This window comes from Elephantulus edwardii, unplaced genomic scaffold (assembly GCF_000299155.1).
Source record: "Elephantulus edwardii isolate Elephantulus edwardi_28Jun2011 unplaced genomic scaffold, EleEdw1.0 scaffold00015, whole genome shotgun sequence".
Taxonomy (NCBI): domain Eukaryota; kingdom Metazoa; phylum Chordata; class Mammalia; order Macroscelidea; family Macroscelididae; genus Elephantulus; species Elephantulus edwardii.
The window spans coordinates 11838523-11860156 of NW_006399765.1; the positions used below are offsets into that span (position 1 = coordinate 11838523).

General features: G+C 48.8%; 1 protein-coding gene across 2 annotated transcripts in view; it reads left to right on the forward strand.

The window, feature by feature from the left end:
* PPP1R16B (protein phosphatase 1, regulatory subunit 16B) overlaps positions 1-21634 on the forward strand; it is a 91995-nt gene that overhangs the window by 48754 nt on the left and 21607 nt on the right. For both annotated transcript variants that reach the window (XM_006881526.1, XM_006881527.1), the window contains exon 2: positions 16784-16854. In XM_006881526.1, coding sequence (XP_006881588.1) covers positions 16784-16854 — 71 coding nt within the window. The remainder of the gene's footprint in view (positions 1-16783; positions 16855-21634) is intronic.

Consider the following 21634-nt stretch of genomic DNA (forward strand, 5'->3'; position numbering starts at 1 on the left):
GCAATGGATAAGAATGACTGAGGAAGAATTGATGCCTTTGGAAGGCAGCTGTGCTCGCCACTATGCCATCAACGCTAGCCAGAAGAAATGCCTTTGATTTTTTAATTTTTTTTATTATTATTTTGTTTGTATATGTGTGTACCGTCAAATCGGATCTGACTGGTACAGGAAGAGGTTGCCTCTCCTTCTCCAGCAGAGAATCTGGTGAATTCGAACCACATACCTCTGGGATTGCAGTGCAGCTTCTTGCCACTAGGCCACCAGAGAAGAAATGCCTTTGAAATACGATGTTGACAAAGAATAGGAAACTGTGCTGCAATCCCGAAGGCATGCAGTTCAAGGCCACCAGCTTCTCCACGCGAGAAGGATGGATAGTCTCTTCCCTTGCGATTTACTGCCCCTGAAGCCCCTCTGTAGGGTCAGCTGTGGGTCGGTTTTGACTTGATGGTACTGCAACCACCACCACCACCAGAAGAATGAGCATATCTTAGAAGTACGACCAGAATGCTCCTTAGAACTGAGGTTGGAGAGACTTTGTCTTGTGGGCTTTGGACATGTTATCAGGTGGGACCAGTCGGTGGAGAAGGACACCATGCTTGGTAAAGCAGAGAGGAAGGACCCTTGCCCCTCAGTGAGATGGGTGCATGCAGTGGCTGCACCAGTGCGCTCAAACAGCCACAGTTGTGAGAATGGCACGGACTGGACGGGTTTGGTCTGCTGTGCCCAAGGTCACTGTGAGTTGGAAGCAGCTCCACAGCACCTAAGGACAGCTTGTTGCTGTTGTTGGACGCCGATGTATCTGACCTGTGGTCTCACATCTGGCTGAGTCCTGGGGGATGTGAAGGTTGAAGACAGTGGTGGTTTTGTCTATCACTTAGCAAACAGTTACCAAGTTCCTATAGCTGGGGACGTTCCTGGTCAACAGCTCTCAAGTCTTGTACGTGGCTCTCCCTCGAGCATCCTGTCCTGGTTCACCCTGAAGCAGGGCTTGCCGAGAGCAAAGTGTTTGGAGAACAGAACTGCAGCTTGTGCTGCTCCCGGCCCTCCCAGCCCTTCCTGAGCTGTTCCCTCGCAAGTGGAGTTTTCCATTTCCTGCAGCAGATATGCTCCTGTTTGCTTTCTACCCACCCAGCTGCCCTGGTTTCTGCTCCTAACCAGGTACCAGATAGGGATCTGGCAGGCACAGGAGATTGTGCAGAACATAGATGGCACAGGGGCTGATGGGATTGCCATCTGTTCTCCGTGGGGTCTCTATGGTTGGACCAAGTCAACAGCACTCACACCCCACAGTAGGAGGGTATGAGGCAAACAGAGGGCCCTGGGCAGGTGGGCTGGGGTGGCCGGCAACATACCATCCTAGGAGCAGACTTCTCTGCTGTAAATGCACAGAGAGACAAGTCCGCATCAGAAATGGCAAAGGCAAATACTAGCAAGCAAAACCACCCGAACCACCAGACAGGAAGCAGAGTCCAGATAAAAATACCATCTGCTTTGCAGCTGCAGCCTCCACCATACAGGTTTCACTAGGCAGGAAATGCGACTGTTGTCAGAGGGGAGAGATGGCTGAGGTGGGGGTGGGTGGTGGCAACACGGACAGTCCAGAGAAGAGGGTGGCAGGCTCCTGGGGAAAGGTGCCCCTTCCCTCCTGGGCAGGTGAGGATATCAGGTTTTGTTTGGTCACAGTCACATGACCCAGCGAGGTCCTTCATTCATTTCTTCCTCTTGCACCTGAAGCATCAGGCACCCCGATCTGGGACCATGACATTGTTCTTGTGAGAATGTAAAATGCGATAGCGGTCTGGGTCATATGGGTCAGACTTTGTTAGCTGAAAAGCACTTTAGCAGGAGTCAGCAGACTTTCTGTGAAGAGCAAGTAGTAAATATTTTATCCTTTTGCAGGTCATAAGATAGATCCCCATTGTACTACTCAGCTCTGCATAAATCAGCTATAAACGAGATGCAAGTGAATAAGTGTGTGCCTTCATTACTTAATGCTGCCATAACAGATATTTTAAAACAATTGATTATAGCAGAGTTAGGTAACTAAGACGCACCCTAAGGAAAAGTGTGAGTCAGGATTTGAGCCTTTCTCCGTACTTACTCAATCTTTATACTGAACAAATAACCTGAGAAGCTGGATTATATTAAGAAGGATGTGGCATCAGGACTGGAGGAAGACTCATCAACAACCTGCGTTATGCAGATGACCCAGCTTTGCAGAAAGTGAAGATGTGGAGCGTTTATTTATAGATCAAAGACTGTAGACTTCACTATGGGTTGCATCTCAACATGGAGAAAACAAAAATCCTCACCTCTGAAACAATAGGCAACATCATGATAGGCAGGGAAAAGATTGAAGTTGTCAGCAATTTCATTTTACTTGGATCTACAATCTATACCCATATTAACAGCAGTCAAGAAGCCAAAAGATATGTTGCATTGGGAAAATATGCAGCCAAGGAACTTTCCAGAGTGCTGAGAGCAAGGATACCAGTTAACAGACTAACTTGTGCCTAATCCAAGCTGTGAAATAAGTGAAAACATTCCCTATGCATCTGAAAGTTGTCCAGTAAAGAAGACTGAAGAAGAATCCATGCCTCTGAATTGCGGCGTTGCAGAGTATTGAATATCCCACGGACGGCCAAAAGAACACACAAGTCTGTCTTGGAGCAAATGTATCTCGGGTGCTCTTTAGAGGCAAGCAAGGATGGTGAAACTTTGTCTCACATACTTTGAGTATGTTGTCTAAAGAGACCAGTCCTGGGGGGGAGGGAGAAATGCTTGGAAAGGTGGCAGATCAGAGAGAGAGAGAAGAAGACCTTCACCAAGATGGATTGACCCGGGGAGCTCTGGTGGCCTAGTGGCAAGAAGCTGCACTGCAATCCCAGAGGAACATGGTTCGAATCCACCAGATGCTCTGCCGGAGAAGGAGGCGCAATATCCTCCTGTACCAGTCAGATCTGATTTGACGGTACACGCACACAAAATTAAAAAAAAAAAAAAGATGGATTGACTCAGTCCCTGTAACGATGGAGTCAAGCAAGTTGGAGATTAAGAGAACGGTGCAGGATAGGACAAGTTTCCCATTTCTTGTTCATGGAGGATTGCGATGAGTTGGAGTTGACTTGATGGCACATAGCAACAATATAGTGCACAGGAGGAGATTGCCTGTCTTTCTCCTTCAGAGGATCTGGTGGATCCAAACCGGCACCTTTGAGTTTGGCAGCATAACTCCCTACTGTTTAGGCTAGCACTCCATTCAGAACCATCTATAAAACTCCCAGCCACAAACACTGGGGAGGCACTTGTCCCATAGAACAACCAACCCATACGGTCAACAGGGATTGTCATCTTCTTCTTTTTTTTTTTAATAAGTATAAATGCTTTTTAGGGAGCACTAGTGGCCTAGTGGTAAGACTGCACTGCAATCCCAAAGGCACATGGTTCAAATCCACCAGCTGCTCTGTGGACGAAGGATGGGCAGTCTCTTCTTATGCAGTTAACTGCCTCTGAAAACCCACTGGACTGTCAGCTGTGGGTTGGTTCCAACCTCAATGGCATAACAACAGCAACAAATGCTTTTTGCTTTATTTATTTTGATTCATTTTTGCACAGTTTCTCCCCTCCCCTGCCAGACCCCCACCTCACCCCAGCAGGAATTACATCTTGAAGGCAGCAGGAAAGATAGAAGGATTAATGGAAATGAGAATGACAAGGATGAAATAGGGAAAGTATGTATTATTATTATTTATGGTATAAAATCTGTGTGAATGATTGAGTGAAAAATCCATTATTTTGTAGACTTTCACTTAAGTCACAATAAAAAGTAACTATGAAAAATAATTAAGAATATAGAAACGTGTGAGTGGTACAGAAATAAGTAGTGGGTCACATTTGTCCTGGTGTGCCAACCCCTGCTCTCTGTGAAAGCATTATTATCATCATTGCTATTTCACTTCCTACCCATAGCAGGAATCTCAGTGTTAGCATTTTCTTCATAAAGTCAACCAGCTTGAGGCCTCATTTCGGCACTAGAAATTCTCAACAAAAATATATGGTTTTCCCCATTTGGCTGTCATTCTGTGGGAGAGTGGGTATTTTTTTTCCCCCAGTGAAATGTTAAAGTCAGTTATTAAGGTTGTATATACTTAATTTTGAAATACTTAGAAAATGTTGGCAACCATAAAATAAAAAATCACTGATAATCACAGATAATACCTTGGTATTTTCCCTCACAACAAGAGGTGTGTGTACGTTACAGATACCCTTTTCCTTTCCAATTTAAATCACATTGAATATATTGCTGAGTTGATCCACACTCCTGGTGAGTCCAGATTAGAACTGCCTGGTAGCCAAGGTGCCTCTAGATGGGTTTGAACCGCTAAGCTGTTAATAGTCGCACACTTACCCTTCTGTGTCACCTAGGGACTCCTGCCTTAAATACATAGTTTTGATGATTTCTTTTTCCTTTCTGCATTATCTGCTGAGCTTTTTTCCTGTATCATTTACAATTTCTCTGTGATGCCAGCTGCAGAATATTCTATAGCATTCTGTTCCGTAATTTACCTAATCAGTTTCCAATTGTCCAGACATGTGGGTTGCTTCCAGGATTATCCGGTTATAAGGAATATATAGCAGCCATGCTGCCCTGAACATGTTGTCCCTAATTGCCTCACACTGATCTATTCTTTAGGGTAAATGGGTACTGACAGTTCCCAGGGCAGTTGTGAGTCTTCTATTTCCAGTGTTATTTGTTCTGCTGAATTTCATTTTTCTTATTGTGCAGTTAATATGATTTTACCAACTGCCTTGATTTCACTCTCCAGCCTTGCCTCTACCCTCCGTCAACCACTGACTGATGTGCTTATGGTTTATGATTTCACCTTGAAAGCTCTCTCTCTCTCTCAAAATTGACCTTAATTACATGCCCCCTTTTTGCCCCAAATTTCATTCTTTATGATAGTAATGGTGCCACACCCACTTTTTTTTTTTTTTTGGCTTGTGCCAGCTTTATGTTTGAATGTACTTTTATTTTTAGTCTCTCTTTTGTTTAGTATGACTCTTTTAAATTTAATTTTTTTCTTTAAGTATATAGATCATGTAAGCAGCATTCATCTGCGTTTTCCCCCTTAACTCTTGTCTGTCTGCTTTTAAGGGAAAGCAAAATAATTTGCACTTATTGTTGTAAAGGGTTACGTTTGGGGTTTAGTGATCTTGTCTTAGTCTTTATGGCATGGATATTGATTTCTGATTTATTTTGTGATTTTAATGAATTTTATCATTGATGACAAATCTGGAATTTGGTTTGTCAAGTGATTTCTCATCTATTTTTTAAGCTTCTTGTTGGATCCCCCTAGCCAGACAGGCAGAGACCCAGTGAGATGTGTCCATCTCCTTTTTACCAGGGAGCTGAGTCAGAGACATATTTTTTAGGAGAAATAAAAATTGAGAGGCTGCTGGACAAGACCAGAGGTGAGGCTGGTTTGGGGGCAGCAGTTTGGGACCAGAGACAGCAGAGGGAAGGTACAGAGTGGGGAGGAAGGTACAAGGTGGCAGCGGGAGAAATGGCCTTGTTTGGTCTGCCTAAATGTTTCTAGAAATCCATTTTATTCTTGGCTACCTTTGGGTGAGGGTCTTGTTCTTCATTATGGCTGGAATCAGCCTGACTCTAAGGTGATTCTCCACACTTATTAATAGAACTTCCTTGGGCACATCACATACGCTGTGTGTTGAATGGGTTGATAATTGCATCTAAGCCATAGGGCTTTTGTGAGGATTATCTGAGTTTAGACATAGAATGCTTTAGTGCTGTGGTTCATCCTTGGAAAATATTCAATAAATATTTAGATGTTATTATGATGACTGTGAGGCCATTTAAATGTTTATGTATATAATCTTCTGTCTGCAAGACTGGGAATATTTTTATCTGTTACTTGCCTGCAGATATGAATTAATGGGGCTGAAAAATCAGGAGAGATAGGTGGAAAGAGGGAAGATGAGAGAGAGGGTTAGCACAGGCGTCCAAGAATAACATTACGGGGCGACTGGGGAGGGAGGGGGCATGGGGTACCCGTGGTACCTTGGCGAGTTCACAGCCACTTCCAGACAACGCTGTTTTTAGGGCAGAAGGGAGAGCAGGTCCCTAGGTCTGCAGGGAGAGATGCTGAGAGAGTCCTCAGCTAGGATCAGAAGAAAGATCAGTGTTAGGATAAAGTATGTTCATGAATAGAATGAGGGAATTCCAGAGTTCTGTTTCTGAACAAGTCTGAATCCCTGTGATAAGATGAGGCTCCTACAGGGAGGGAGAGGGGAACGGGGAGAGAGAGAAAGAAGTGGGCACAGGCGCCATCTTGGCAGCTTTCATGGGGCTGCCTTACAGACCTGTTGTTGTTGTTGTTAGGTGCCATTTAGTCGCCGGGGACTCATAGTGACCCTCTGTACAACAGCCCTAAACTCTGCTCTATCCCTTGCCAACCCCAGTCTCTGACACACACACACCTCCATTACTCCAGTCCCTGAATCAATCCATCTCATCGAGGGTCTTCCTCTCCTGCGCTGTCCCTCCACCTTCTCAAGCATGATGTCCTTCTCCAAGAACTGGTCCCTCCCTCCTTGCAACATGTCCAGAGGATGTCAGATGAAGCTTCAGAATCTTTACCTCCAAGGAGCAGCCCGGTTCAACCCTCTCCAGGATTAACCCATTCGTTCTCTTAGCAGTCCATGGTGTATTCAATACTCTTCTCCAGCACCACAGCTCAAAGGCATCAATTCTCCTTCTATCATCTCTAGTCATTGTCCAGATCTCTGATGCATAACAAGTGATTGTAAAGACATTACAGGCCTATATCTTGTTAAAACCAGTTGGTTATCCTTGAGTTCCTGGGTGGTTCCTTGAGTTCCTGGGTGGTGCAAACATGTTGCACTCAACTATGAACCTAAAGGTTGGTGGTTTGACCCCTTGAGTGGCCAGTGGGCTTGAACCACTGACTTTTTGGTTAACAGCCTGATGAGTTACCTAGACCTCATTTGTACCAGAAAAGAGAAAGGCTTGGACAGCTACTCCCATAAAAATCACAGCCAAGAAAACCACGTGGAGCCGTTCTTTCCACGCTGTCACACATGGGCCTGTCATGAGTCAGAACTGAGTCGATGCCAGCGAGTGTTGGTTATTCATCGGTTGATGGACATTTGAGTTGCTCAGGCTCTTTCGGCGTTTATGAATAAGGCTGCTATGAATATCCACGTCCAAGGTTTTGTGTGAAACATATGTTTTCGGCTCTCTTGGGCACATACTCAGAAGTGGATTTACTGGGTCATATGATAACTCCATGTTTAACTTTCCGAGGAAGTGCCAGACTTTCCTCCAAGCCTGTTTCATATTCTCACCCGCGATGATGATCAGAGCTCACGAATGTCCAGGCATTTCTGACCCATGGCGACCCTCCACTCGGTTTCCAAAGCTGTAAATCTGTGTGTGAGGACACTGATCCTTTTTCTCCCATGAAGCAGTCGGTGGATTTGAACTGCTGACCTTTTGATTTGTAGCGTGACAAATCTTTTGGTTGTGCCCTGCACCACCAGTGCTCCTTACCAGCAGTGACAGACAGTCCAGATTTCTCTACATTCTCGTCACTGCTTGTTACCCTCTGACGCTCCTCTTCAAATGGGCTCGAGAGGGAGGCTGCCTGGGGAAGAGCAAAGGCTGGCTCGTGGGGCCTGGACTGGGGGATAGGACTTTGAGGGAAGCCCACATGCACCTGACCCACTCCCACAGCAACTGAGTCATCGCCCGGTCCTGAGGTGAACTGCCTGGGGGGGGGGGGGTGCGCTGCACCAGCCACCGCAGAAGCCGCCATTAGACATGACTGCTCCCCACCCCCAGTCCCAGGCGGCTGGGCTTCCCTGGAAGCAGCTATTTCTGGCTAATTTTGCTCCGGGGATGAGCAGGAGTGGGTGGAAAGGGTGAAATTGCTCAGTGGGGCAGTCTTGGAAGCAGAGCGCAGTGGGGGGGGGGGCAGCGTGGACTCAGGAGGGCCACACAGCTGCTGTCTGAGAGCATCGACCCTGTAGGTGTGCCAGGCAGAGGGTCATGCCTGTCACAACCCTGGGAGCCCCCAGAGGAGGCGGGAGTGGAGGAGAGGCCCAGAGAGCTGACCAGGCTGCAGGTGCTGGATCCTAAGAGGCCCAGGGACTGAGCAGATGGAGCCAGCGTGGGCAGGCTTCTCCATGGGCGCGCTGCTGCTGGAGGCAGGCCACCAGGGGTCTGGCATCAGGGACGGAGTCTGCCTAGAAGGGGGATACAACAGGAAGTCAGAGTAGGCCCTGAGCCCCAGAATCAGCCTCAAAGCTGACACGGATTTGCCACGAGGCCTCAGACTAAGTGTTAACTTCTCTGTCTCTCATTGTGATCATCTGCAGTCTACAACAAGCTTGCCGTAATGACAGCTAACTGGTAACTGTTGTCTTTACTATCATGTGATGATTTGCAAGCTTTATTTACGATTGCCACAAGCTTACCCTGTCTTTGTGTCAGCTCTGAGGCTCTCTCTGGACCAGCGTCCACATCTCTCCTGCACTCCTCTCTGCTTCCCACGTTCCTTTCCCCAGATCCCTGTTTGGCCCCATTTTAACATGTTCTGTCTTTAGAACAGACCAGACTTGCATCAAAATCTCAGCTCTGATATTCCCAACCATGATTTTTGTGAGTACATCGTTTGACACATTCTAACCTGAGACTCGCTTTAACCCATCTGTAAATTAAAAACAACATTGTAGTTGTTGTAGTTGTTGTTGTTGTGTACCATCAAGTTGGAACTGATCCATAGCTGACCCTCCGGTGGGTTCTCAGAGGCAGTTAACCACATGGGAGGAGATTGCCCATCCTTTCGCCACGAAGCAGCTGGTGGATTCGAACCATATGCCTTCGGGATTGCAGTGCAGCTTCTTGCCACAATAGGAGGTAGTTTACTAATAAAAATGGAGCTCCAGTGGCATAATCCGTCATTGTGTTACTAACCCAAAGGCCATATGTTTCCAGCAGCTCTGAGGAAGAAAGTTGGGCAGTGTCCCCTTGTTACGATTGAAGCTCTCGTACCCCAGTGGAGGGTACAGCTACAAGCCAGAACCAACTCCACCATTCCCAGCCTTGTGCATTTGGGTAAAGCATTTCATGTGTTCTAACTTGGGACTCAATTTTTTATTTGTAAATCAGGACAGTAAGAGGAGGTAGTTCACTAATAGCATCAGATCATCAGGCTTCATATGCGGAGTATGAGGAGTCACTGACGTGATGCGTGAGAAATGCCTGGCACACAATGAGGGCTGGACGGAAGAAGGATCGAGGGGCATAGGGCAGAGAGATTGAGGATTGGGATCTGGGCAGATGGGAGATGATGAGTGCCCTGTGCCTGACCTCTGCCTGGAGAGAGGACTGCATTGGCTTGGTCTTGTGGTACTGATGTTGAACACAGAGGAGACGCATTTATTTACTCATTCGTCTCTGCACAGAATCCATTGCCATGGCACTGGGAGTAGTTCTATGATAAGCATCTCTGGTCCTCTGGAGCAACCTTCCTTTTTCTCTTCTTTCTCTTGTTTATTATCACAGTAGGTCTTTATTGAGCACGTGCTCCGTGGCAGGATCTGTGCCAGCCGCTGGCAACACCAGTCAGTGAGAGGCTCCTGGACATAGTCATGCCGGTTCTGGAACCCAGGAAACGAACCCCAAGGGCTTCTCTATCCCATCAGTAGAAATCCATATACACTCACTAATCAGACTGTCGTTACACTTTGTGCTGAGTGCCATTCAGTTTAGGAGGATCAGAGAAGGCTTCCCAGAGGAGGTGACATTTCAGCTGGAACCTGAAGGATGGAGAGGAGTTTGTTGGCCCAAGAGTGGGAAGAAAGAGGACTGCTGGTGCAGGAAACGGCTCTTGATAGCCTTGAAGCCGGGCGCTCAGTTTTTGTTTTGTTTTAGGAAATGAGAGAAGCCAGTGTGGTGGAAGCGATGAGTGATCTGGGGAGGGAGATAAGATGCGGTGATGTTGGGGGTGTGATAGGAACTTGATCTCGCAGTACCTTCAAGGCCAGACTTGGTGCCCGAGAAAGAAGCAAGAGGGCTCAGCAGATGAGTCTCCCACCAAGAGAACACGCAAGTCCTATGGCCAGGTGGCCCCAGCTCAGCCCAGGGTATCCTTAGGAAGATACAGCTTGCTCAGGTCCCACCTCCAGTGCGCAGACACCCCGATTGTAGTGTCCCTGTTCCCCTAAAGCAGGTGCTGGAAGGACGCTTGCATTTGCCCATCACCAGCCTTCCTGGACTCAGGCAGTCAGCTCTGGTCTATGGTCTGGGTCAAATGCTGAAGAAGCACAAGCTTATCAGCAGTGATTTCTCCTGCAAAGACAGCCGCCACCAGCTTCCTGCCAAGAGGGGCTGGCTCGGCCTCACTTGCTGCAGCTGGAGATGGAGAGAGCAGATGGCCCAGCTTGGCCCAGATTCCAGCCATATTGCCAGGGAGGTGTGGGTGGAGGGAGGGGTCAGCGCCAGGAGCTGGGACACATGGGGAAGGAGGACCAGAGCCCCCCTTTTTTTAATGTTCTCCTTGGGGTCTAGCCCGTGTTAGAGGGTTGAGGGGATGTTGGCTCTGACCTTGCCATGGTCCCTGAACCACGTCTGCCTTGAGCTCCTTGGAGGAACAGTTTCCGTCTTCGGTGACCAGGTTGGGGAGCTCTGGTGGCCTCGTGGTAAGGAATTGCACTGCCAACATGAAGGGGGACGTATTTTGAATCCACCAGCTGCTCTGTGAGAGAAAGATGGGCGGTCTCCTCCCATACAATTTACTGCCTCTGAAAACCTGCTGGAGGGTTGGCTCTGGATTGGTTCCAACTTGATGGTGCACACAACATGATCCGGTTGAGAGTTCTTGAAGATGCAAGATGCTGGGGGCTTCATTGTTCTATTCCAGGAATGCAGGACGGTGGCACAAGACAGGAGGAGCTCAGTGAGTTTGTTAAAAAAGTAACTCTCTGTCAATGTCTTAGTCTGTTCTCTTAACACCCTTTTGACAAATAAGCACAACAAAGAGTCATTTGCCTAAGAAATGGGCGCTCCTAGCTGGGGGGAGGAGTGTGCCCCTCCTGGTTTTGTGGTCTTTGTGTTCTGGTCAGTCCCTGAAGCCTCAAGCCAGATCCTTCCATTGTGAAACCTCCTTGGAGAGCAAGAGCTGAGCCTGAAACAGAGGCAGACACAGGGTTTGGTTGAGCGAGCTACGCACCACACATCTCCAGGGGAAGCCGTTCACGTGCGGCCAGCATGGTGTCCCCTGGAACTGTACAAGGTGGTTGATCCATCAGCAGAACCTTGAAGTCTAAGCCACGGCAACCTTCTCTGTGAAGTGGAAATTCTGAGTGGGATTCGGCACATGAATATTAAGGACTTTTTAGAGATGAAGATGATTTGTCCCACCTCTTGGGCTGAAAATAACTGCCCAGCATTGAGGTAATTACATGTCTTGGGCTCCCCTGCAACATGGAGTGCACCCCAGTAATTACTGCATATAAATGCTAAGCTTGGAAGCCTGTACTTTTTTTAGTTTCTGTCTAAAACAGTATCTCTCGGCCAGGAAGCCTGGTCCATCACTCACCTCCGTGGGATTCAAGCCTTGTCTCACGTGAGCAGAACTTCCCATAAACACGTCCTGGACAGGAGCATGGTGGCACCTTCTGCTAGTCTGCGGTCTACCCATCAGGCCCAGGGTACTTCCACAGGCCCTTAGATAGGATGGGTCAGTGGTTCTGCTATAATATCTCACATGGTCCATGGAAGAGGGACCTGCATGCTGCAGACATGCACAATGAACGGGTCACTATTGGAGTGAGTGTCTACCTTGCTCGGAAACAAAGACATCTTGATGTTGTCTTCATGGCCCTTGTAATGAAGCCATCATGTTGATAATTTGTTTAAAGTCTTAGATGAGTTCTTGAGGTTCTAGACCTTGTATCTAGAACAGTAAGTATACCAAGGCACTCACGACTGTCCTGCCCTCTTAGGGCTTAAGGCAGAATCAGAGCTCATGATTTTCAAGATAGTTACGTAATTTTAATTGTGATAAGGCTGCAAATGAGATGTTCACATCAGGGGGTATGTTCTAGGGAGTCAGAGGATTTTGATGTTTGAGACCTAAAGGATAAGGAATGAATAGCAACAGCGTGTGTGTGCGTGCGCGCGCTGAAGAACAATAGTTGTACCCACAGGTTGTCCTTGTATGCATATGGATAGTATCCTGTTGCTCACAGTATTGTACTTCAGATGATCTTGGTCTTTTTAAAGCTGGACTTTATAAAAAAGAATATAGCATCAGGACTGGAGAAAGACTCATCCCACAACCTGCCTTAAACACCTGATACAGCCTTACTCACTGAAAGTGAGAGGGTTTGAAGCAGTTGCTGCAGAAGCTCAACAACAGTATAGGTTACTTCTCAAGATCAAGAAGACAAAAAAAATCTCACCACAAAGTCAATAGGCATCATGATAGATGGAGGAAAGATTCAAGTTGTCAATGATTTCACCCTCCTTGGATCCACAGCTAACATTTTTGGTAACAGTAGTCGGGAAATCAAAAGAGAAGTTGTACCAGGAAAATCTGCTGTCAGGGACCTCCCCAGAGAGTAGTAAAAGAGCAATGATGTCACTTTAAAGACTTAAGGTGTGCCTGATCCAAGCCATGGTCTTCTCAATTGCTTGCTATGCATCTGGAAGTTAGATGACTAAGAATGACAGAGAAGAACTGATTCCTTTGAGTTGTGTTGGAGAAAAGTACTGATTATCCATCCCATGGACTGCCAAGAGAACAAACAAGTCCTTCTTAGAGAACGAGAAACCAAGGTGCTCCTTGGAGCTAAGGATGGTGAAACTCATTCTCATGTATTTTGGACATGTTGTTCGCAGAGGCCAGTCCTTGGAGAAAGACATCATGCTTGGGAAGGTGAAGGGTCATTGTGAAAAAGAGAGACCCACAACAAGATGATTTTTTTGACAGTTTCCTTTTTTAAAAAAAAATTATTTTAATGAAAGTTTACAGAGACTTTGGATTTCCATTTATTCATTGTTGCACACTTAACTCCCTGCCCCATCCCCAGTTTGCTTTTCTATTTAAAAAGTAAAAAAATAAGTTCTTCATTGTTATACAATCCTCCCCCCCTGCCCGAGTCCACTCCACTGTGCAGCTTTCATTCTGGACCCTTGTCATCACAGTAATACCTAATCATATATTCCTTCTAAGCAGTTCTCTCCCTCATCTGTTTCAATGCAGTATACACTATTTATCCCCTCCTAGTTTCACCCCAACCCCAGTATCAGTCCTGCTTTACAACAGTGGCACCGTGCAGCATTTGTCCTTTTGTGACTGAGATATTTCACTCAGCATAATGTCTCCAGGGTCACCCATTTTGAATAATATTTCATGAGTTCCTTGTTTTTCAATGCAGCATAGTATTCCATTGTGTGAATATACCACAGTTTCTCTAGCCATTCGTTTATTCAAGGGCACTCGGGTTGTTTCCAACTCTTTGCTGTTGTGAACAAAGCAGCAGTAAACATGAGTGTGTGTATATATATATATCTGCTACAACAAGATGATTTGATACAGAGACTCTAACAATTGGCTCTGGTGTCAGAACTGGTGAGGACGGCATAGGACATGGTAAAGTTCAGACACGCTGTTCACAGGGTCACTGTGAGTCACAGTTGACCTGATGGTACCTAACGACAACATGTGTTGAAAATGTATGGATAGATAGATAGATAGATAGATGCATGGATGACTGCAGAGATTCATGGGTGGACAAGTGACTGAATCTTAGAGGGACTGGAAACATATTATGCAAACGCTTTTTGCTGTTGGGTGCCATCGAGTCAAGTACAACTCATAGTGACCTGTGAACAACAGGCCTAAATTCTGACCTACTCTGTGCCGTCCTCCTCATCTCTGGTACACTTGAGCCCATTGCTGCGGTCACCGTGTTGGTCCATCTCATTGGGGGTCTTCCTCTCTTTCTATGACCCCTCACCTTACCAAGCATGATATCCCTTTCCAAGGAATGGCCTCTCTAGCAACGAGTCCAAAGTTTAAGGGGCGAAGCTTCTCCCTCCCTGCTTTCTGGAGCAAGTGAGGCTGGGCGAACCCCAAAACTGTTCCTTTGAGGTAATCTTGAAACTTAATAATATCCCGTGGAGTCTTCTCCAAACAATAGTTCAACATAATGAGTTTAGCATAAAAAGCATTTGCCTTGGACACCGTGTTCTTTTAAAGATTGTCAATATGAGATCATAGCCAGTTATATCAACAGATACTACCAACTGGAAAGATTAGATAGGAAAATAAGGGGGCAGTGAGTTTATGGTAGTGGAGGAGGAACGATTTGGAAAAGGGGAGTGAGAAAGGGCGCACAACTTGAAAAGTGTCATAAATTGTCAGTGTTGTAAACATTGTGGGAAATGGATTGGTGGGTGTTCTGCGGTGTATGTTCTCATCAGCAACCACCCCACAAAAGCTCAGGGGCTGGAAGAAGTGGGGTGGCTGTGTAGGCCAAGCAGAGGCCCCTGTGGAAGGTGGTAAGAATTCAGGAAGCGAGGCTGCAGCAGTGGGCAGCAGGGACCGCTGTGCACAGCTGAGCAAGGTGGGCACTGGATAGTTCCTCGGGAGGCTGGTGTCACAGGTCACGATGGGAATGGTGACCCCTGTACAGGGTGGTGGCCTGCAGGCAGGGATCACGTCATGCGTAGGGCCACAGTAGGGGCTTTGAGCTTTATTCCCAGAGCAGTCGGGAGCCAGGGAAGGGCTTTAGGGAGCTTGTAATGAGATTCATTTCCATCTAGAATGTTCCAAAGCACTGCTGATCATTAGAACTTCCTGTGAAGGTGTCTTCTCTCTGACTTTTTTTTTCCTTTAGCAAACAGATTTGTAATCAAGAAGTTCAAGTTCAGGACACAAGCTGCAGGGAATGCCCCTCTGTCTCTCTGTCGGTGTGGAGGGGTAGTCCCTGTTGCTATCCACATCTGGAGACCCAGCCTTCCCCAGAGACCCCTTGTGTTCTGTGTCAAAGAGTTTCCTCGTGCTGGGGCCCAGGTCCAACAAGTCACACCCACTCTTGGTGGCACTAAGGGATCCCCGCCCCCAAGATGTTTCATTTCTGCCTTTTCCAACATAGGAGGCTCAGGTGACTCCTGCGTACTTGAGAGGTAACTAGAGTGTGACCTCTCAAGGGCTCAGTAGTCACATAAGAACCAAGGTTTTAATTGGCATCTCTGGGCATTGAAGTGGTCACTTGTGGTGGGTGGTTACTGCATTGACTGGGCAGCTCTAACACTCAGGGGTCCCAGGTGATAAGACTGAGGATGGGACCACAAGGCCTGGGGCCTGCTAGTCCCTCCTTCCTTCTGTCCCTTCGCACTTGGAGTCCTTGTTCCTCCTTTGTGCTCTGTCCTCCTTTGCACTTGGGTTCAGGGTGAGGGAAAAGGCCTGAGTGGGGAGAGGAGGGGCGTGGAGCGGAGAGAAGGGGCATGGCAATAAAGGGGTGCCGTAAGCAGAAGGGACTTGAGACCATTGGCTAGCTCTCTCTCTCTCTCTCTCTCTCTCTCTCTCTCTCTCTCTCTCACACACACACACACACACACACACACACACACACAAAACAACAACAACAACAAAACTCGGTGCTTCCAATCTGATTCCAAATCACAATGACCCCGTAGGAGAATTGTCCCACAGGATTTCCATGGCTAAATCTTTAGGGAAACAGAATGCTATGTCTTTACTCCTATGGAGCTGCTAATGGGTTCAAACCACGGTGCCACCAGGGCTCCTCACACTTTACTTGATTAGATAAAAGTCTAAGTGAGGGATATCAAAGGTCTTTTTGTCTGTCTCTATCCTCCAACCCCTTCTCGAGCCTTGGGATGGCCCAGGTGGGGCCTTTGACCCTCCCAGGCAAGCAGGCAGCCCATCCCCGGGTGCAGGCCTGCAGTGTTGATAAAAATGTCAGGAAGAGTGGTCCTAATGGGTGTTTACATCCAAACCACGTGGCAGACGCTGTGGTAAGCCCCTGACACGGCTCACTTCATTTTGCAGATGAGGGGAACTCTCTTGACTGCAGTCACATCGGTAAAGAAGAATGTCCAAATGCAAACCCCGGCCGCGACTCGGGGGTGCCTGCTTTTAACAGTCAGAATGCTCCCCTCCCCCATAGCCAAGATAAGGCATCTGGCTCAGTCCATGGCAAAAAGGGAACGCTCAGTAATCCTTATTGGGTTTTGGTGTTTTGTTTTGTTTTTAGTAATCATTGTTCTTGTCAAGTTGGAACTGACTCATAGCTAACCCTGAAAGGGGTTTTCAGAGGCGGTTAATTGCACGGGAGGAGATTGCTCATCTTTTCTCCCGCAAAGCAGCGGGTGGATTCGAACTGTGTCCTTCTGTGTTGGCGGCACAGTTCGTTACCACGAAGCCACCAGAGTTCCCTCAGTGCTCATTAGCTCTTGCTATTATTATTGTCAAGATAAGCCAGGAGATGCCGCCTGCAGCCTGGAAATGCTGGCCCGAAGACATGGCCTGCTCTTCAGTTTCCTCATGTGTAAAGTGGGGAAGGTATTGATTCTAGCCTCACAGGGCTGCTGTGCGGAATAAACGAGGCAGCTCATGGGCTGGAGAGAGTGGGTCTGACCTGGGGCCCCCACACCTGCACAGCCCGTGCGTGACAGGAAGCTCACTCATTTCCCTTCCTGTTGCAGTGCGCTACTTCCTGAAGAATAAGGTCAGCCCTGATTTGTGCAATGAGGATGGACTTACGGCCCTGCACCAGGTAAGCTGGAGTCCTCACCTGGGCACACCTCCCCGCTTTGTCTTATGCAGATGCCCCAGGGAGATGGGGGCGAGAGGACAAGTTGTCACAGCTGCCCCATCTTATCTGCTCCAGAGATGTGTGTATCTGTTACTGACACCCCCACAGACCCTCTGGGTGCGCACACACACACACACAAACGTGCGCGCACACGCTCTCTGAGGACAGGGTGCCTTTGTCTGCTTCCCAGCTAAGGGTTGGGATCATAAAGCAAGTTTGTCTGGGGCTTGACTGTTTACAAAGCACATTCACTGCAACCAAGAAGGCCCGTCCACCCCCACAGCAAAAGCTGATTGGCAGGGCCTTCCGTGACCTGTCCAAGGTCAGCCAGCTGTGAGTTAAGGCCTCCAGCTAGGCGCTCTTCTGAAGCGCTTTTCCAGGGCAGCCTTGGGTCCAGCCCTTCCTTCCTGGGGAGGGACTGCTCTGGCCGACATATCTCTACTGGACCCGGCAACAGCCTCTGATGAGTCCCCCCCCACATCCAGTATGATTCTTTTTCCACTTGATGGCCACAGTCCTCAACCCCAAAATTGGCACGTGCTGCTTAAAGCCCTCTTATGACTTCCTGTCTTTCTGAGGACAAGGAGTGGAACCTTGGCTGGTTTGTGTTTTTTTTTTTGAGACCTCCGTAGAGGTCTATGCAGAGCCAGAACCTTCTCCCAACCCTGGCTCCGTGGCTCCAGCACGCCGGTCCTCCCGGCCACGCTTCGCACAGTACATGCCTCCCTGCTGTCTGGGGTGCACAGTGGAGCCCAGTCCAGAGGAAGCATTTGGGCGCCGTGCTGTCAAGCACCCCCTTTATCTTCCCAGAAGCCTTTCCTTTTAACTGGTTGTTTTAGCCGTCCGTGTGATGGTTCGATGTTGGTCACCCTACACCCAGGCTCCAAGCTTCTCGGGAGCCAAGCGCCGGACTTTATTCCTCACTTGAGTCTGCCAGTACCTCGCGCCTCTGTGCTGGCGGATAGCAGGTGCTTCGCCCGGGCGTGCGGAATGACGGAGCACACTGAAGCCACCCTGTGCTCAGGCAAAGTCTCTGAGCAGGTAGATTTGAGTGCAATCTAGCAGGAAGGTGGTCAGGCCACCAGAGTCCTGGCTGGTGGGCACCTCCACACTCAAGGTGGGGCAGAGGAGACAGGAATAGGGGCCAGTGGAACCCATACACCCCCTTTAGCCGACTGGCCAGCTGTGCCCTCACGGCTCTGCCTTCTGTCTCATCAGGCCTCCAGCACCCACACGCTAAGATGTCACCTCAGCATCCCCGCTGAACTTCATCTGTGGAAACTCTCTGATTCTCAACTCCATGAACTGTAGAGTACCTGAGGCTCCGTATCAGTGCCCATTCGTGGCCTGGCAGGGATCCCCAAATGGCATGTCCCGAGGTCAGGCAGGCAATGACTGCCAGCCATGAGCGTGGGATAAACTATAAAGCCTGCTTTCCACTGGAGGCTGCAGAGTGAGGCAGCGGGGGTGTAGAGGGAGTCTTTGAGACTTGACTGTGTGACCCTGGGCAAACTGCTTCATTTATCTGGGCCTCAGTTACCTCATCCATAAAAGTGGAATGTTGTTGTTGTTGTTGATTGCCTTTGAGTCAAGCACGACTCATAGCGACCCTATGAACAAAAGGCCTGAAGCCCCTTTACAACTATCGACATTTATCAAAGTTTCTGTAGACGTGTTATTTAGGAAGTGGATGCCACTCCTGCTTCCAAAAAAGAGGAATAGTAACTACTGGTCTCATTTGGGCTGTCTTGAGGATTCAGTGAATTGATAACGGGAAAACCCTTGAAGCATCACTTGACATTAGATATTGTTGTTAGCATTACTTTAATTTACCCACACCTCTGCAAAACACTTTGCTTCTAATAATTCACTTGATCCTCAGAAGAGGCCTCAGAAATCCTGTTGTCCCCGAGGCTAAGGGACAGTGTTGGCCAGCAGGATTTTTTGCGCTGATGGGAATGTTGTGTAGTTACGCCAGCCAGTGCCGTGATCACTAGCCCTCTGCAACTGTTGAGCATGTGAAACGTGGCTGGCCGGACACGGAGGAAGTGAATTTTTTATTTTCTTTCATTTTCATTACTTTGAACAAGCTAGAGTTCCCAGGTACCTTTGTGTGGTTGGGAAAGTTGAAATCAAGGTCAAACAGTGGGCCTTGATGGTCTGATTGCAGAGCCTGTGTCTTCACCACTCAGTGCATGCAGCAGCTTGCAGAACTGTCAACCAACCGAGGTCCCCGTCCCGCAAGTTCATTCCCTGCTGCTGTGAGCTCTTGACAGGCTCCCACTCTTTAGCTTGGTTCCCGTCACCTCTCTGTCACATCTCATTTCTCTTTATTGGTCAGCCTGGTTCCCCAGGACCAGTTCCTCCTGTGGGTACCTGGGCCTCTGGAGTCTCATGGTCAAGGTCAAGGAGGTGGGAACTCTTCAGGTTTGGGGTGCAGCTTCCCCCTCCATCCCCCACTGTCCTCTGGCCCCATTTTAAGAGCTCTTTCAGGGATATATCCTCCTCACTTTGCCCGCCCCCCCCCCGAATTACTGATTCTAGCTCATTCCTTCCACAGATACTTTACATGTGTTGTATGCACATCAGGTCCTTTTGTGGGAGTAGGGTCCCAGCTCTCAGAGTGTAGAGCTCAGGGTGGCCACAGACACACAACAGTTGAAGTAATAGCAATGTGCCCATCCAGGGGAGCCATGTAGATTCCATCTCTTAAATAACTTCAAGCCCTGTGTGGTCAGCTCCCCAATAGAGGCAAGCAGGGGACATTGTGGGAGGTCACAGCAGGAAGCTGATGGCCCTGACTCAAAGGGAAGCTAGAAAATACTTCCATGAGGAAGGGACATTGTAGCTGGGTTTTGAAGGATGAGTAGGAGTTTTCCAGGTTGTGGTGGTTGTGGTGGTTGTTATGTGCCATCGAGTTGCTTACGACTCATTGCGACCCTATGTACAAGAGCCCTAAACGCTGCTCTGTCCTGTGCCCTCCTCACCCTCTCCAACATACTCATTCCCACCACTCCACTCACAGAATCGATCCATCTCATCGAGGGTCTTCCTCTCCTATGCTGTCCCTCCACTCTCCCAAACACGATGTCCCCCTCCAAGGACTGGTCGGTCCCTTCTTGCAACATGCCCAAAGTATGTCAGACGAAGCTTCAGAATCCTTGACTCCAAGGAGCATTCCGGCTTCACCCTCTCCAGGACAAACCTGTTTCTTCTCCTAGCAGTCCATGGTATATTTAACACTCTTCTCCTGCACCACAACTCAAAGGCATCAATTCTCTTTCTATCATCCCTAATCACTCTCTGATCCAACTCTCTGATGCATAGCATGTAATTGTGAAGACCATAGCCCAGATCAGGTGCACCTTAGTCTTAAGATATCCAGGTGGCAGGGGGGGAACCCAGCTACAATGAGGAGGAGCATTTAGAACAGACGGTGCCTGGCAGGTACGAGAAGAGGACTCAGCCTTTCAAGTTTGGAGTCTGGAGGGTTCAGAGGGGCACAGTTAGTGTGTTGGGCGTCTCCGGAGGCAGGACTGGGAAAGGCTGAGGGCAGCAGCCTTGGAGGCCAGCTGTGTGGATATGACTCCGTCGCTGAAGCTTACTGCGTGTGGCCTTGTGCATCCAGGCCTCTTGGAACAGTTTCCCCAGCAGTGAAATGGGAGCGGGAGGACCCTGACAGTGGATGGCCAGCGCTTTAACGAGGCGCTTAGGAAGCCCCCACAAAGCCTTGGCTTTTACTCTCAGACATGTGGTGCATTAGTATTAATCTTCCTGCAGTTGTTATGATACTGCTGCCCCTGGCCCGCGGAGGAGATGGGGGCACATTAAGAGCCTCATCAGTCAGGGAACAAGTGGATTTTCTTCTTGGCAGCAAGGAGTGAGTTTTCAGAGGCTTGAAGACTGAGAGCAATGTGGTTGGAGGAGAGAGACACATTGCCTGGTGGAGGGTGTTTGGAAGGTGGGGTGCCCTGGGGAGGCAAGAACCTCCGTGCAGAGCCAAGGATGTCCCAGGGGATGGGATGTGGGCGAATGAAGAGACGGAATCCATGGGTGAGGTTGGGAGGTGGAAGTGAGGAGGCAGGAGGAGTCATCCTCACCTGCCAGGTGCCATATCCCACCTTGTGGGGTGCAGAAGGAGGCCTGCACCCACCTCTCCCCTCCTTCTGTGTATATCCGCACCCTAGCCCTTTGGGCAGACTGAGGTTCACCCTCTCCTGCACTTTCTGCAGCCCCTAAGGGTGGGCTCTCTGACCCATCCACCGAGGACTGGGCTGCCCCTCCTCCTGTGGACAGGGGCTCCCCAGAAGAGCGCTCATGGGAGCCTTGTAACCCTGTGCTGCTAATTCACTCCAGCTCCTTTGGCGCCCTCTGCTGGCTGTGCCCTGCCACTGCACGGGCCTCCTGTCACCAGGGTCCTCTTATTTGAACTCATCTTCCCAGTCTTCCAAAGAGGTGGCCTCAGACCTGGCTAGCTTCAGACTGGCTGGCACAGGAAGAGAACCTGGGTCTCTAGCACCATCTGTGCAAACGGCTGCTGCCTTCCCACATGCTCTTCTGGCGCCAAGCCCTGGCTACGAGGGGGTGGGTGAGTATGGGTGAGGGTTGGGTTGCTACGCCATCCCACACCCCCTTGGGGCCATAGACTCACACAGGTGTCCCCAGCTCCCTCGGCTGCATCCACCACTCCTCCTCCTGTCCATCTGGTCACTTGGCTTCTGTGCACAAGGCCACCCTCATC